The 18,479-nt window shown below is 39.6% G+C and overlaps 2 protein-coding genes across 6 annotated transcripts in view; one reads left to right on the forward strand and one right to left on the reverse strand.

Annotated features, from left to right (window-relative positions):
• The window catches only part of LOC126191527 (casein kinase II subunit alpha), a 79,069-nt gene extending 72,192 nt beyond the window's left edge, over positions 1-6,877 (reverse strand). Inside the window, exons 1-4 of one of the 4 annotated variants that reach the window (XM_049932430.1) lie at positions 6,771-6,877; positions 5,967-6,144; positions 5,782-5,893; positions 5,252-5,464 (exon numbers count right to left, since the gene is read on the reverse strand). In XM_049932430.1, the coding sequence (XP_049788387.1) occupies positions 5,252-5,464; positions 5,782-5,893; positions 5,967-6,061 (420 nt within the window). In that variant the 5' untranslated portion in view covers positions 6,062-6,144; positions 6,771-6,877. The other 3 variants (XM_049932428.1, XM_049932431.1, XM_049932429.1) reach the window with 3 other exon arrangements.
• Positions 6,878-7,535: 658 nt separating this feature from the next.
• The window catches only part of LOC126191526 (protein tamozhennic), a 67,794-nt gene continuing 56,850 nt past the window's right edge, over positions 7,536-18,479 (forward strand). Inside the window, exons 1-2 of one of the 2 annotated variants that reach the window (XM_049932425.1) lie at positions 7,536-7,581; positions 7,670-7,964. In XM_049932425.1, coding sequence (XP_049788382.1) covers positions 7,841-7,964 — 124 coding nt within the window. In that variant the 5' untranslated portion in view covers positions 7,536-7,581; positions 7,670-7,840. Of the gene's footprint in view, positions 7,582-7,669; positions 7,965-13,780; positions 13,915-18,479 lie in introns of those variants that run through there. The other variant, XM_049932426.1, reaches the window with a different exon arrangement.

Genomic DNA, 18,479 nt, shown 5'->3' on the forward strand with positions numbered 1-18,479 from the left:
AAAGAATTCGTGTTAGTATTTTGCAGCTGTGGCATATTAAACTGATTGTTCGGTAATTTTCACATCTGTCAACACCTGCTTTCTTTGGGATTGGAATTATTATATTCTTCTTGAAGTCTGAGGGTATTTCGCCTGTTTCATACATCTTGCTCACCAGATGGTAGAGTTTTGTCAGGACTGGCTCTCCCAAGGCCGTCAGAAGTTCCAATGGAATGTTGTCTACTCCGGGGACTTGTTTCGACTAAGGTCTTTCAGTGCTCCGTCAAACTCTTCACGCAGTATCTTATCTCCCATTTCATCTTCATCTACATCCTCTTCCATTTCCATAATATTGTCCTCAAGTACATCGCCCTTGTATAGACCCTCTATATACTCCTTCCACCTTTCTGCTTTCCCTTCTTTGCTTAGAAATGGGTTTCCATCTGAGCTCTTGATGTTCATACAAGTGGTTCTCTTATCTCCAAAGGTCTCTTTAATTTTCCTGTAGGCAGTATCGATCTTACCCCTAGTGAGATAAGCCTCTACATCCTTACATTTATCATCTAGCCATCCCTGCTTAGCCATTTTGCACGTCCTGTCGATCTCATTTTTGAGATGTTTGTATTCCTTTTTGCCTGCTTCATTTACTGCATTTTTTATATTTTCTCCTTTTATCAATTAAATTCAATATTTCTTCTGTTACCCAAGGATTTCTACTAGCCCTCGTCTTTTTACCTACTTGATCCTCTGCTGCCTTCACTACTTAATCCCTCAAAGCTACCCATTCTTCATCTACTTTATTTCTTTCCCCCCTTCCTGTCAATTGTTCCCTTATGCTCTCCCTGAAACACTGTACCTCTGGTTCTTTCAGTTTATCCAGGTCCCATCTCGTTAAATTCCCACCTTTTTGCAGTTTCTTCAGTTTTAATCTACAGGTCATAACCAATAGATTGTGGTCAGAGTCCACATCTGCCCCTGGAAATGTCTTACAATTTAATACCTGGTTCCTAAATCCGTGTCTTACCATTATATAATGTATCTGATACCTATTTCTTAGCCCTCCCTTCACTATCTGAATAATTTCTTTTATTTCATCGTACATTTCTTCAATTTCTTTGTCATCTGCAGAGCTAGTTGGCATATAAACTTTTACTACTGTAGTAGGTGTGGGCTTCGTATCTATCTTGGCCACAATAATGCGTTCACTATGCTGTTTGTAGTAGCTTACCCGCATTCCTATTTTCCTATTCATTATTAAACCTACTCCTGCATTACTCCTATTTGACTTTGTATTTATAACCCTGTATTCGCCTGACCAGAAGTCTTGTTCCTCCTGCCACCAAACTTCACTAATTCCCACTATACCTAACTTTAACCTATCCATTTCCCTTTTTAAATTTTCTAACCTACCTGCCCGATTAAGGGATCTGGCATTCCACGCTCCGATCCGTAGAACGCCAGTTTTCTTGCTCCTGATAACGACATCCTCGAGTTGTCCCCGCCCGGAGATCCGAATGGGGGACTATTTTACCTCCGGAATATTTTACCCAAGAGGACGCCATCATCATTTAACCATACAGTAAAGCTGCATGCCCTCGGGATGAATTACGGCCGTAGTTTCCCCTTGCTTTCAGCCGTTCGCAGTACCAGCACAGCCAGGCCGTTTTGGTTATTGTTACAAGGCCAGATCAGTCAATCATCCAGACTGTTGCCCTTGCAACACATAGTAAGATCTAAATATGTAACTTGCCACTTTGCAGGTATGTACTCTTCAAGTCTGACTTGCGAATGTACCCCCAACAAAAATTGGCTGACAATTGTTTGTCACACTGAAGCAACAACTACAATCAAAACTATGTAGCAAACTTTCAGAACAAAATAAGTATAGAAGAAAAAAATTGCTAATTGAAGCAAGCAAACAGAAGCAACATGTTTAAAAAAATTGTGTTTACCAAATGTTGCTTCAACTTGTGAGAGGAATGGGAGAAACTTTCTAAAGTAACACTTGTGTTGCCTTTTCTCAATATCTTGCCTGTCTTGTCACTTAGTAGGTGAACAGCTCTTTTCTCACATTTAACATATTTAAATTTTCCATATATGCTCCAATTATGTCTTTTTAATGTAAAATAATTGGCTCAGGGTGTGCGGGATGACTACAGTGCTACGCAGTTGCATATACCTACAGTGTAATGTAAAACATGAACCTGCATTTTATTATATTTCACTAAAAAGAATACATGTCAAATAAGAATACATGTCAAATGCGTAAAACATAACAGCCATTGATTTTTCCTTTTTGTTTTGGGGCACAAAACCAACTAAGGTCATGAGTGCCCAAAAAGCCACTGAAATGTATAATTATGTCGCTGCAGAGAGCTCAAAATATTGAATGTGAATTAATGCACGCAAGTTGTGTATATGTAAGCCAAGGGAGGGAAGGGGTGTGGGAGGAAAGAACAAGATACTAGTTGAATATTTCTCTCATTGTTTATGTTTGCAATTTTGTATCAATGCAGCGCGTGGACAAAGAGCTGCTATTCCACTTTTACAAAGAGCACAATTAAAAATTATTGCATCTCAGTATTCAAACAGTAAGCATTACCAAAATATATTTGTAGGCTTTACACACCCACACTTACTTGAAAATTTACTCTAGGTGCCATTTTTTCAAGACATTTCTTTCTTAATTTTTAACAAGAGTGGAATTTCACTAACAATGAGAAAATTAGGGAGGAGCTCATGCAATAATGTCAAAAGTAACTGTTCCTGTAACTAGTCCATGTTTTACTATTCAATCCTCCTGTTAACCAGGGAAAATGAGAACTACTCTAATTGTTCCATTTAAATACCTAAATGGTGGACAAGTGCTTATAGACTTTGACAATTTATTTCATAACACTTCAACAGCAACCAATTTAGTGAACAAATTAACCAACTTCCTTGATTATAGGTGGGTTCTCACAAAAATTTGCCTTCTTTGCTCTGCAATATAAAATGAAGTGAATAAGAATATGAAAAACATGTCACTGTGGTCAAAAATCTCTAAAATGCAAGTAAATGATTATGAAAAACCAGTACTGACAAATGTTTCTTCTCAACATTAGAAACTAAGTATTAACAGTAATCACACCACTGCTTAGGCTAAGTTAAGTGTCCCCAATAATAAAGGCATTCGTAAAACACATGGAAAAAAAATATTTGTTTAACTTTCTCAGACAAATCATTTAGAACAGTTTTGCACTTCTACAGACCCAAGAAGTACTTTCTACTGTGCCATTTTATCGCTCCCTTCAAATAATGTTTGATAAAAGTTATATTTTAGAAAGCCAATTGCGCTTTCCAATACTGCATGGACGAAAATATCTGGCTATATTACTAATCAATTTGCTACCACAAAATTCATTTGGTATTCACAGTTAACAGTGTTTCACATACTCTACCAAATTACCACCTTTCAATGTAGCCGAGACCTCACTCAGACTGTGATACAGATTAATCTGTCACCACAACCAATATTATGGGAGCAGTAGGGGAGTGATGTTCCAGTATCACACTTTAACCCAACATTCAATACAGTTGCCAAATTTATAAATTTATTGCTGACACAATAACTCTGTTTCAACTGTCATCCCAATTTTAAGTCCCATAGTGAAATAATAAGGAAGCAAAAAACTGGGATTACACTAACTGGGAACAGATGAAATGAAACTGTTAAAAGCAAGAAAGCAAGGCATGTAAAACTGTGTTCAGTAAGTAAATGCCTCATCTCATTATTTACAAATACTAAGACAATTGCTAAATGACAATTGTCAATGCAAAGATGATAAAGAAATACTGATTATACAGGACACTATATCTAAAATAATACAACTACCAGACAAATCATTTTGTCAGTAAATCTTTTTCTCGGAACAAGTAGTGCCCCAATTAATTACCCACATTGGAACACAAATTTACATACGAATTATTTTTAGAACTTCAGCCCTTCATCAAAATCTGAATATCAGTATCTTTCAAACTGGATACTGTGACAACCGGTATGTAAGAAGCTATGTTTATATTCCAGCAATTTACGTGCTTGCAATAATTGAAACAATAGTATGCAGAGAGATGGAATATCTCACACAACTGATACAAAAATGTTTTTTCTACAAATGCATTCACAAAAGCGGCCAAATCTCTATACAGCAACAGTTGAATGGAACAGAGGAACATTCATCACAAGGATGACAGATTATAGGATTAAATTACAAATTAAGGATGAAAAATATCTGAGTAACCTTTCTACATTAATATAAGAAATATAATTCAAAGTATCAACTCTTAATACTCATAGCTCTTCCCTTACAATCAAACTCATTGATGAAAAATTAATCATTCTGATAATGTCAACACCACCAATGATCCCTGACAAAAAATCCTCTTAGATGAAAACGTCCACAGCCGCAAATGGTTACAGAATTACAACCTAAATTCTCAGTATCCCATTAATAATACTCAAATAGTGTGATACGCCCAGTTTAACACGGTATCTAGGTCTCATCCTCAATATTTCCACAGTCTAGTGGGATGCTATCTGTCAATGAAAAAGGCCTTAGGCAGTAAAACAAGAACAATCTACAGGATCATTGAACAGTAATCACATGCATAAAATTTATAATTACAAATTTCATTGTGGCCTATTATGCAATTTAGAATGAATATAAATTTTAATATTAACAATTTCAGTGTGCATTGCTCTTTAGAAAACCACATCAATCAACAACGAACTTTCTTGAATTACGAGTTACATTATGTTCGACTCTTCGGTCACACTGGCTAAACTTGACATGAAAGCCAAACACACACAAAAATATTAGTCTAGTGCAAGCTACATCTCCCATAACTATTGCTATCCCTCCACAATTACACAAGCCAGTGAAATCACCAAATACAGCCAAACTGTTCAGCATTTTCACATCCCACAATAAACAAAAGCCACAATACAGGTGTAATCTTCATAATCCCCAATCATTTCCACTTAACTGCAGAAGCTAAATATGAAAATGCTCACTGATGCAACTACCAACTACATACACACCTTCAAAGAATCAAACCACTGCTGAAGTTCCATGGAATCAAATGCAAAATAATCACAATCTAAAATGTTTCGTTCACTGAGCCTCAAGTATTATGAATGTCTGCTGCACAACACATTTCCTGAAGTGCTCAATTTCCTCGCCACTAAGACTTGATGTTTCCAATGAGAAGTGTACACATCCTAATTTCTTACCTTCAGTAACTCGTATAAGTAGTATCTGATGTCATAGTCTGTTAATGTCTGATATAACTGTTTGAAGTCCGTGTTATTAACATGTTCAAATATGAGGGCAGGCGTTCTTGAAACTGGATCTTTCACAACAGCTTGTAAGGTGATGATATTCGTTCCACCTCTCAGATTCTCTAAAATCTTTATCTCTCGTTTTATTTTCTTCTTTTTCACTGGCTGAAAAAGTAAACATCCACAAAATGAACACGCAACTGGCAAGAATACTTTCTAAATTACTATTACACTTCTTGCGTACAGCTAGCAGTAAAGTAATCAAGTTTAGGAAATGGGCAATAGCTAGCGTACACAAAAACTATAAACACTAAGAAATGAATGGGAGATACAGGAATAGTATACTCATGAGAAAAGACTATGAACATACTACGTGATTTACAAACTTGGGATTTACGACACTGTTACAAGTTAATGGTGTTCCTCCAATTGGAGCAATAACATTTAACCTAATTCATAATTATTACATATAATCCACTTACTTTCAGAATTTTCACGACACACTTTTCACTGTTTGTTACATTGATGGCTTCAAACACTTCACTGTATTTTCCACGGCCAAGCTTCCGTACTAACTGATAGTCATCCTGCTGCCTAAAAAATTAAAAATATCAGGTAATAATGAGCGAAACATACCGGTATCGCGCGCAGTAAACAAAAAACTTACCCCCAATCCACTACATATGATTCATAGTCCCAATACTCTCGTGGTTTATGAGAATTTACATCAGCATACACACGTGCCCGACTAGGGAGAGACATTGTTGGGACCCAATGGATTTGGGCTCTCGAACAGCTTACACCTTTTACAACGCTATCCGCAACATATGAATGCAATAATGTTCCTGCAACATATGCATGTGAATACCAAAGTGAAATAGCGTCGAAGATTTGGGGTAAGCCAATTCATTTCATTTAATGTATACAGTGTATATTCTGCACTACAGGATTCCTCTAAACAGAAATTTATCTAAGGTTAAGTTAATCTCTTGCAGTGTGTAAACGAAGCGTTAACAACAGAGCTTTCCGCCTCATCTTAACTGAAATGCGCATCTGATCGTCTTCGCTCTTACCTAACCAAAAATTACTCTTATCTGACAGATTCCAGACGCAATCGCTCCGTGATACAACAGTAATTCCTATTTCTCATTTACAGCAGTTATCGAAGTCACTTATTAACATTTTGCAGTAGAACTACTTTGGTCGATAGCCCACAATTAAGAGACAAACCCATTTGTTAACTGAAGCAGCCACTGCCCTCCCATACCATCAAACGCCATTACTTGCGCCGTATCTCGTATTCGGTGGTACCATACAATATCCAGTACACCTTAACTTCCTACCTAAAACATTCCGGATCAAAATCTTGGTGCACTTATTAATGTGGAGACACTACACAGCTCAACAGTTACAAAATAACCCAAGAAAATTATCGTGTGTCCAGAGCACAGTCCCGTATTTAAAGACGAACCGGCTTCTCAAAGAGTAAAATCCAAGATGGCTCCTCACATCCCGCCACGGAAAACTGGGAAACGAGGTTCGGTGCACACATATCCTTACGTCTCGCCCAAGTTCTCTTACTTACAGAATTAACCGGTAGATGTCACTCTAATAGCACCTTTGCGACTCTATCCATAAAGATATTCCTCGCAGTCCTTACACAAAATAATTACAAAGATGTCCATAATCAACGATGCTCAAAGAGATAGAGTTCTATTTTGTCTCTTCGCCGATATTTTTACTTCGATAAGCAAAGAGGCGTTTTATATATTATGTTAGCATTCTAGTACAACTCAGAAATTTGATTGTTTACTCACCAACACGATTGTTGAAGGTAGTTATTATTTACGTTACAAATCAGTTCGCCGGAAACACAAACGTCTGCTACCTGTAATCATGTGTTCATAGTTCTAGGTTTAAGATAAGTTAGGACTCGCGAGTAAACCGAATGAATTCTACAAGTCAGGTCGAAGAAACTGAAAATGTGCTAGTATAAATGCAAAGATTTTCTTCCTAAATAAGTTTGGATTTCCACTCGCATAGCCTTTTGTTTTTGTTAAGTACAGTGATATTACGAAAGCAAATTGTAAACGGTTCTAAATTTTTATTTACCGCTTCGTTCAGGTTATATAATCTGACTTGAAGGGTTCTGTCCTGATTTTACTGATTCTTGACATGACATAAAAATTATGACAAAGTTTTTAGATGGTGGACTTTGTGTTGGCAGCACTGCTAAGGTAAATATACATTTACAGGTGTAAGGGTGTATAACAATGAATTTGGTAATAATGTTTTTGTTTTTATTTGGAGAGGCGATGTTTCTGTATGTCAGTGGTAGTGAACTGAACCTTGATTATTGTTTTATTGCAGTAAATGCTTCGAAAGCAGAGACTATTTTGGTGGTGTGTCTATTAAGAAATGGAATTTATTTTATGCGTGGTTGCAAATTCCTTCTGGCTGCGTATGGTCGCAGTAGAGGCTTTTGGAAAATGTTAGAAGATCCTCCCACTTTCTCTGTGGAGCCGGTTTTATTTCCTGATAATGGCAGATTTTTTACTTCATGATCGAGTGAGGGAGCTGTGGATGCAGATTGATCAGTTACACCTCAGTTATCTTCAAACGGATGAAAGCTTGTATAAGTTAGAGCAACGAGAGAAACTCGAAGGTAATATTTAATAAGCCACCCGCCTTAATAAGTTTTTGTATTAATCTAACTGAAATGAGGAGATGATAGTCTGGCTTCTTTAACGATTTAGAAACCCAAAGAAAATTACCCGTTACACGCATTCCGTACAATATCTCACTCGCTGCACGTTTTGTGCTAGTCTGGATAGTAAAAAACGTGTAAGTCATATGCCAGATCCCATTGTAACGCGCACTAACACCTTACAATTCAGCCCATTGAAAGGGAGAAAGCACATAACAGGCAGAAAATATCACTGGTGTGTTAACATCTTTTAACAGAGCACAGTAAAGTGGAACATATTACTAATAAATGTATGTATGCAATAACCTGTTTCCTCTCATCCCGCCCCACAAGAGGGAAGTGTAGCTATTTTTTCCTTCTAGCAGTGTGTTGGTGAATATCTCAGTTACTCTCAAATTGAAGAGGATTTCATGAGTTAATAAATGTACTGCAAAGCTGTGGTTTATTTTACAGCTGTTTAAAAAGACACCTGCAAGAGTTATGTTCGTGAACTCTGCATACCATTCTAATATTTTATTTTGTTCAATGAATACATTTTGCCTTTGTGAGGAATTATCCCACAATATCATCCCATAGGGTGTCAGTGAATGAAAATATGCGGAATGTATTAACTTAGAGATTTGTGTGTCAACTCCATGGTTTTTCCAATAAGTGTTCATTGATATACATAAAAAAGAACTTGAAACTTTTTACCTCTTTATGTAAACTAAATCCTAATATGTGGGATATATTGGATAGTAAATATCTGGCTGAGCAGGTATAAATGGTGTTTTTAGTAGAAAAGCAGTTTTAATCCAAATTGTGATTGACTAAGTATCCCATTAATACTCAGGTGGGTGACAACACTTATGTACATTACCTTCTCAAAAAATTTGGAACATTATGTTAGAAGAGCTGTAGCTGATGACATCTGTAGAGACATTTTTCTTAGGGAGTTATCGGAATGTTGTGTATTTCAATATGTCTGGGAAAATACCATATTAATAATGTGACTGAGAATATAAATTATAGGACCTTGCGACTGAGAATATAAATTATAGGACCTTTATTTTTCAGTGTCTCAATGAATATTGTGCAACTTCATACAAACTTTTACTTCTGAGAGTTCATAAAATGTAATACTGTTTGTAGTATGAAAGTGCTTTGAGATCGTACCTTTCTCTGATGATTCACAAAAACATTTAATACCTCTTCAACAACTCACAAACATAATGGCAGCTTTTAACATGACATTGACACTATACCTAATATGTTACCACATGTACATTATAAAAAAATAATATAGATGCAAAATAAATATTGTCAGTATTCCATTCTCATTCTTTTTGAGTACATGTGCTGTTACATGCCACATCATCATGATGTTACAGATGAAACCAATATGCAGCGTCAGTAGGTTCATTTGGCCTGTATTTTGTAGAATTCGTTTTTTGTTATGGATGTACTTCGATACATATAGTGGTCTAATGTTTCCTGAAAGACCTCCTAGTATTGTACTTAATTTATTTTTAGAAATAACCAAAAGTTTATTAAGAAATTTTTCATTGAGTGTTTGTGCGTTGTACATGTAGTTAAGTTATGTAATATTACTTAATTGTCCATAATGATTTGATATTCCATTTACCACAGGATAGGGGTCTATTTGTTTAATTTCTGTTTGTTGTATAAATACATTATCTATCAGTACACAGCTATCTTGAGCTACTCAAGTATTGAAATTTACAATATTTAGAAATAAAGTTAAAGGGTATCTCATTGGCTTCTCTTGCAGTTTATCAGAATACTTAAACACAGGAATGTGAATTCCCAATGACACTAATATTTATATAGAAGTAAAGGAGACCGAATTGTAGAAGCATGCTCTAAATAGTCCCGTCTGCTTCACCTGGTCCTCATATCAACATGGCACTTTGCTGGATGTTAGTCTCCAACTCTCTAATGGCTCCATCGTTACATCTGTCAGTGTTAAGTCCACTAATCACTAACAGTGCCTAAATTTTCACAGCTGTCACCCCTTCCACACAAAAATATTGCAGCCATTTCCCGTGGCCAGATGTGAACTGCATACCTTCAGTGTCACGAATTTCCTTGCCCAGTATACTGAAGGCCTCACCAAGGACTTTACAGTCAGGCACTGCCCACCAAACCAGTCTGCAAACAGATGTCCTGCACCACGTCCTCACACATCCATAATCCTCCCAGCACTACCAAAAACCAACTGCAAAGAAGTGCCCCCCATCATCATTCAATATCAGCCCAAACTATAGCAACCAAATCATGACCTTCACCAGGACCTCGACTCTCAAACATCATGCCCAGAAATAAAGGACATCATACTCCGGATCCCACCTGCCTAAAGTTTTATTCTTCTGCCAGTTCAACCTGCACGACTTCTTGGTCCAACCTTATGCCCCTCCCACTCCAATCCCCTTCCAAAGGGGTCATGTCCCTGTGGAAGATGCAGGTGCAGCCCAATTCACTCACCCAGCATATCCTAATCCCATCCTGCCACAGGTGCGTCCTATCCCACGTGAAGCAGAGCCACCTGTGAAAGCTCCCACATCATATGTAGCTCTGATGAAATTTCTATGGGCATGATGGCCATTCACCTGCCCACCAGGATGAATGCCCACTTCCAAACACTGGCCAAGGCAGAGTAGACCAGCTGAGCACAGTACAGTAGAGTTTAATGGCTGCTTTACAACCAGTGCCATCGAAACTCATCCCTCCAGCACCAGCTTTTCGCAACTATGCAGATGGGAGTTATCCTTACAACACATCCTTCACTCCTGTAATCCTCCGGCACTCAATCTCTGTCAACCAACTGCACGCACACTTATCCAGCAGCTTCCGCTTCCTCTGCCATGTGACCCACATCCCAGCAATGCCTCCAGGTCATCGTGCATTGCATAAACTCACCAGCTCCAGTACCTGTGTGTTGCATTCGTATCCTGTACTCCTGCTGCCATCCTCTGAACTGCCAGCTACCCCTCCCCGTTCCTCTCCTCTTCCCGCTTCTTTCTCCCTCTAGCCAACCCACTTGACACAGCAACTTATCCCAGTTCACCTGGCAAAAATTAGGATATGGCATATTACTCTTCCATAATTTCTATATGCAACTATACAGATGTTAGTTGTTTATAATCAGTTGCCATTTGTGTGATGGAGGAACAAGAAACTGGTACCTGAAAGCTGGTTATGTGTTATTTGAACTGTCATAACATAATATGTTGCTATCCTTCCGTGTAATATTTGAAAGTGTTGCGTTTAGCTTTGGTTGTGTGTTCCTTCATTTGTAATATTAGTGAATGGCATGCAACACTCTTAGATTTTAATAATCCTATTAAAATTTTCATCATCATTATCTTCATCATCTTCTTTTACAGTTTCCAACCCCTGATCAAGTGTGCTAGGGAACATAAGCCTCTCCATATTTTATGGTTCTCCCGCCATTCTTCCATCTCCACTCTGTCCCAGGACTGTCCATCTCTCTCTCAGTCTTCCTGTAAAATCAAACAATGGGCAAATCCAGGATGGAATGTAACAATATTATGAAAAGGATATTTGCTGCTCACCATATCGCGGAGATCCTGAGTTGCAGAAAGGCACAACAAAAAGACTGTCGCAAAGTTAGCTTTCGGCAGCTGGAGCCAGACTCAGTCAGCTGTAAGCTCTGGGCACGCTTCAGTGGCCACCATACAGTGCAGCCGTGGAACATTGGAATTGACATTTGGCTTTACCACCTGGATGGTAAAAACTACAAATCTGAAGGTGTGCTGTGCACAGATGAGGTGCATAATGGTTGAAGTGGAACAGTCATTAGTGGGCAACCTCTGGGGAATATAAAATGATGATGATGATATTTGGTTTGTGGGGCACTCAACTGCACGGTTATCAGCGCCCGTACAAATTCCCAACCTTCGCTCAGTCCAGTCTCGCCACTTACATGAATGATGATGAATTGATGCGGACGACACAAACACTCAGTCGTCTCAAGGCAGGTGAAAATCCATGATGCTGGCGGGAATCGAACCCAGGACCCCGTGCTTGAGAACGAGACCACGAGCTGCGGACTGGGGAATATAAGGTGTATCCTGGCAAATGGGGCTTTGTTTGGGTGGATCTCTGTTTCTCTAGGTGCTCATGGGTCTGAGATGAAACTGTCAGACTTGCCCCTTTCAGCTTCCAGTGGAATGCGTATCAACAGCCAAACTAACAAGAGGGCTGGTGTTGCCAGTTCTCTAGATACAGGAATTAATTCAGATACTTATGTTTCTAATAATAGAATGTATGCTACTAGACAGCATGTGCTTTTAATAGTTAAAAGGAAAGAGAGCAGATTTGAAAAAGTTTGCCTTTTCTGCATCCAAAAGAATTTTACAGAGCATTGCTGGAACTTTAAAATCTTCGAAGTGATTGCGAAATTGTACACTGTTGGATAAAACTTCTAGCTCCCAACAAACAACAACACTCCACTCTCAAGAGAGCTAAATGCAACTGAAACAAAGTTATACAACATGTTGAGCTACAGCAAAGGTGTTGTGTTCTGCGGAGATATTGTGGATATTTCTAAAGAGGAACTGAAAGATGAGTAGGCTCAAGAAGGTGTGGTGTATGTGCAAAATATAATGAACCAGGTGGATAACAAACTGGTCGTATCAGTGTCCTTAATCCTTACATCTCCTACGAAGTGTGTAAATTGTGCTGGGGATCACACTGTCTGTAATAGAGGCTGCAGTGTTTAATCTAGAAGAAAGGGAGATATAGGAGCTCAAGAAAACAAAGCATATCCCTTACTGTGAGGCCAGAAAGAACTTTAAGTCTATGCAACTTCCCACTTTTAGTACTTCATTTGTTTCAGCTCTTACGAAGCCTATTCAAAAAGCTAATGCCTTTACACAAAGGAATGTAACTAGTGTCAGCACACTGTATTTGTAAATGCAGTTGTGAAGGTGCTTAGCCTTAGACACACAATCAGAAAAAGCCATACTTTCCGACATTATAGAGCTTAAGCTGCATGAAAAGGCAGACTGCAGCAAATAGTTCAGCACTACCGCTAGCACTGCCATTAATGTTTTTCCAATGTCTTCTCCTAACCTAAAGGGAAGCATCAACCAGACCATGTGAATCTGACATTTCCGATGATCAAGCTTTGCCGACAGGGTGGAATACAAAGCCTTCCAAGAGCAACCATTTAGCTTCCAGACTAAGCTTCCATCCATTGTAGGATTTCCACCTCAGTAGAGGTACAGGGTGAAAGAAAAACTTCACCAATGAAATGGCCTCCATTCTACAGTAGAACATCAATGAGTTCAGGACACTTGCGGAAGAACTGAAACTCCGAATGCAGGGACATCCTCAGTGCTTGTGTTTACAGGAAATATGTTTTAAAGTTACTGATGCCCCTGTGTTACAAGGCTATACCTCCAGCTAATGGGAAGTTGTTCAGCCATCTGGGTCTGTTTGAACAAAGAGACAGTGTTCAGGAAGCAAGGAACTGCATCACACATCGGTTTCACCACACCTCTGGCTTATCCACCCTGTAGTCCTCAGGTCATCTTCGAAGGCAGCCTATGCCTTGGTGAACTGACAAGTACTGCTGCTCTGTGACAGTTTTTAAGTGCCTCCAAATAGCATAAAACCTCCCAGCTTTTTAAAGTCAAAGCTCTTTGCATAATCAAGGAGGGAAAGAAAAAGGCATGGCATGTGTTTGGTTCACATGTTCTATGAAAGAATAGGAAGCCACCAGTTATCATAAAAGCAGTTTCTTACCTATAGCACCAGTGTTGAAGCAGAGTCGTCTCCTAACTACACCTGAAGACATCACCCATGCATCAGCAGAACATTTTGGGATGACTACTGCCATTGCCAACAAGGATCCAGCGTTCTGACACTACCAAGGAGAGGGGTGAGTTGGACTTAGGGTACACCAATTTTGAGTCATGTGAGAACTGGTTTTGGCTCTGTCTGAGGCTCATGATACTGTGCTTGGTCATGAGCAAATCTGGTACAGCATGATGCTAAACTTGCCAACAGCATCAAAAGAAATCTCATATAATGTTTTAATTCCCTCTGGCAGACAGGACAATTTCCCAACTCATGCAGGGATGCAATTTTAATATCTCTCCTCAAATCAATAAAGGACCGAATGTGTCAATAGCTAAGGGAGCATCACCTTAATAAGCTGTGTAGAAGAGGCCTTGGAGCGAATGGTCAACCATCATTTGGTGTGGATGTTTGTGACCAGGCAGCTCCTTAGCCACTATGACGTGAATTCAAGAGAAATCACTCCTCTGTCAACAATCTGACCTTGCTAGAGGCGGCTGTCCAGCAAGCTTTCATAAGCATAGGGATATTCTCTGACATAAGTAAGGCGTATGATCTACTTGGAGGTACAATATTCTGGGACAGGTCCTCCAGTGGGGCTTTTGTGGCCCCTCCCCATATTAATTCATTACTTCTTATCTAAACACTTTTTTAGATACTGAGTTGGCGATGTGCTGTCAAGTAGTTTTGAGCAGGAGAATGATGTTCCCGAGGGAATTGGTAACCTCTTTGCCATACTTATAAACAGCATACCATACATAGTAACATGTTCTGTGCAGTGCTTATTATTTGTGAACAGTTTATGCCATTTATTGTTCTACCTCTGGTTTCTGGACCTCACTTTTCATTTCGAACTGTCATGGGTACCACATCTAAAAGACTTTAAAGCAAGGGTCCAGAAAACACTTAAAAGTGCCTTAGCCACATGTCTTGGGGAGCATACAGGGCACTTCTGCCAAAATTTAAAGAGCTTTTGTGTGATTGCGACTTGACTTTGGGTGCATAGTGCACAAATCAGCAAGACCTTACTGAAGGTCATTGAAGCTATACACCATGAGGGGATCAGGCTGGCTATGAGTGCTAACAGGACCAACCCGACAGCCAGACTTTGTGATGAGGCTGGGGAACTGCCATTCACCATCCAGTGGCATTCCTTGTGATGCATCAAGCATAAAAGATTTTTTTTTTTCCAATTCACCAGTATACCATACTGTTGTTCGTCCAGCTATGGAACACCTTTTCTCCTATTGTCAATGAGCAACAAGGCCGTACGAGATCTGCATGAAGTATGTTCTGCAGTCACTTGGTGTGGAGCTAATACAAACCCAAATCCAGCATTTTAGCAAATTTCCTCCGTGGTTACTGCAGAGGCCCAGAATAATTTTAGATTTAATGCAGTATAGGGAAGGCTGCACTCCTGCGTCTGTTTTTAATACCATATTTTATGACATTTTAAATGATCACCAAAACTTTATAGCTGTGTTCAAAGATGAGTTAAAGAGGGGTCTCCATTGATTGCTTTGTTGTTTTCCCTGATTGTGTCCTGATGATCCTGTTGCCCCAAGACATCACTGTTGTTGATGTGAAATAATATGCAATATTACAGGCCCTGGCGGAGGTGAGATTTTGTGCAGCTGCTAAATTCCTCACATGTTCAGACTACCTGAGCACCCTTCACATTGGTACCTAGCAGATAAGGTAGTCCAAGATAACCGGGATTCCCTTCTCCACCTAGAGAGGCTGGGGTAGGAGGTGACTTTCTGCTGGGTGCCAGGGCAACAAACTGGCAGATGTAGAAGGCAAGGAGGTATGGCGTGAGCCTCAGTTCAGTGTGCCATCCCCTTACAAGCTGTGGCTTTATTGATGAGGTCAGTGGTGTTCTGTGACATACTGACAGAGATGTGGAGCCATGCCAACTCCAGTGCCACGGTCAGCTGCACTAGGTTCCTCAGTCGAGGATCCGTGGCACGAACAGCTTGATCGAGGTGGTCCCACAGATTCTCAATTGGGTTTAAAGCCGGGAAGTTTGGTGGTCAGGGGAGTATGGTAAATTGTCCTGGCAGTGGATGCAGTGTGCCAAAGAAAAACAAACTGAATGTAGAGGTTGACATGGTCCCCAAGAATAGATGCATATTTGTGTTAGTCCATTGTGCCTTCCAGAATTATGAGATCACCCAGCAAATGCCGTGGGAACAGTCCACAGACAGTAATGCTTTCTCCTTTGGCCTGGGCCCTTCCAGCCATTGTTAGAGGGGTGTTTGCTTTCAGACATTTCACGCTGTACACGCAAATGGCCATCTGCCCAGTGGAGCATAAAACATGATTCATCAGGAAAGACCACCTGTTGCCACTCAGTGTACATCTGGTTGTAGTATTGGCATGCAAAGTTGGTGTGAGTGCTTGAACCAGGCACTAGCTGTGGAGTCCTATGGGTACCAAGATTCTCTTAATGATCAATGAGGAGACACTGTTGATTTTCCCTTTGTTCATCTGAGTGGTCAGTTGCTCAACTGTTGCATGTCTATTCACCCATACACGTCTCCACAGCCATCATTCACCCCTGTCATCTATGGCCAATGGTACATCACAGGTGCCTCAGCGCCAGTTTAGGCCACATCATGTTGCCGTGCGTGGTATACTTTAACCGCAGTGCCATGCGAACAGTTTACAAACTTGGCCGTTTCACAAATGCTTTCCCCCTTGGCCTGAAAGACAATGGTCATGCCCTTGTAGACATCAGATAAATCACTTGGTTTGCACATTGGGTCAATGGTTACATTGTTTTCCACATCCCCCTGACATGCTTTACATACCATCCACTGCAAGTGCTGCCATGTGCCGTCCGTGAGTGGTTATTGCATGTTGATGTCAAATGCAGATGTTGGTCACATTAATGTGACTGAACAATAGAAAATTTTATTACAATTTTGACAAAGTTATTTTAGTTCAGTGTGGCAAATAAGTAATTAACTATTCCTTATATTGGCACTCAGAAAAAAATCAGCGACAATCGAGATATTTACCCATACTGAAACTATTTTATTTTCTTTTTTTATAATATGGTAATAAAAACTGTTTTACTGAAAAATTCTTTTCATGTGTCACTCACATAAAAACACGCACGTCAGATGTGTACCTGTGTATGATCACAATCCCTGGCCTAATTCTACAGCCAGCAAGAAATTTTATTTTGGTATTGCAGTACACAGTTAACCACATTTTATGTTTTGTAAAGTGAAACTTTTTCTCTTGTCTCTCAGTATTTTTTGTAGACTGGGAAAGATCTCTTCGCAGTACAATAGGTCAATGGTGCATAGTTCATCGATGCAATTTCTCGTGGCTCCCAACACACTTCACCTTCGAACTTCTCCCCAATTTATTCATATCCGGAATTACTCAGAAGAATATTCCTTAATTTAGTGACACATGCTGTGCCCACTGAACCATGTATTTCCTCCAGATAGATTTGCATGTCTGAGCTAATGTGTACAGCTCTTTCAGTGGTAGAGATATGGACTCTAGGAGCTGAAGTTGTGACAGGTAGATGTTGAAAGTGAGCTCTAAAAAAGACAACGATGCAACATGCTTATTATTCTCAAGGTATGCCTTGACTTTTTCAATAAGAGCTTTTTCAGTAGAGTCAAGTGTGTCTACTACCTCTTTGACTTCTTGGTAGTGTTTGGCATAATATAAGGCTATCAAGAGCCAAGTGCACCAACGTAAAGGTATAGGTTCAGGTAGGAGGGGAATGTTTGGAGCTATTTTCTTTAAGGAATGAATGTGGGTGGGAGCTTTAAAAAATACACTGACCGGCATGAAAAATGCAACACTTCAATTTCTTACAAAAACTGAAATTTATTTTAAATTTGTGACACTAATCCACTAACTTATGATGGAATATTTTGGTACAGTCCCACTTAAGTGTCCAACAATGAGAAAAGGACGACGATCATAAACAAATGTAACAAATTAAGCCAGAGATGCACACTTCAAGGAAATTTTGAGTAAGCCTAGGAAGGTAATGCGTTACTGTTTTGATGTTATACATTTTGCACTTTACTTCACAGACCTCGGAGATGACCTCTGAGACCTCTATTTACATCTCCATAAGCTTTTATTGCCACCTCTTGTACAAGTGATGGCATTCAACCTTTCAGGCATGCTCCTGATTAATGCAGTAATGTCCTGTTGATGATTCACATCCCATTCTTCCAGGAGGGCATTCCATAGATCTGGATAGTGCTGACGGGCTCTTCTCCCCAGCCGGTCCCAAACATGCTCAATAGGATTCAAATCAGGGCCTTGACCAGACCAACCCGTAGTATGAATCCTTCTTTCATCCAAGAACTCTTGCACAATTCTCACAAGGTGGGAGTGCATTGTCATGCATTAGTGTAAATCATTACCAATAAATGGAGCGAAAGGCACAACATGCTCCAGAAGGATTTCTTCCACATAGTGATGTGCAGTAAAGCTCTCATGCTCCACGAAGACCAGATCTGACCTCGCAGCTGTATTGATTCCTGCCCACCCCATCACAGAACCACCCTGTAAAGGCATCCTGGATGAGAAAGTGAATGGGGAATACCTTCCCCTGGCCTTCTCCAGACCCTTTCTCCTCTCTAAGATGATCAGAGGCCAAGTCGT

This window comes from Schistocerca cancellata, chromosome 6 (assembly GCF_023864275.1).
Source record: "Schistocerca cancellata isolate TAMUIC-IGC-003103 chromosome 6, iqSchCanc2.1, whole genome shotgun sequence".
NCBI classification, from domain to species: Eukaryota; Metazoa; Arthropoda; class Insecta; order Orthoptera; family Acrididae; genus Schistocerca; species Schistocerca cancellata.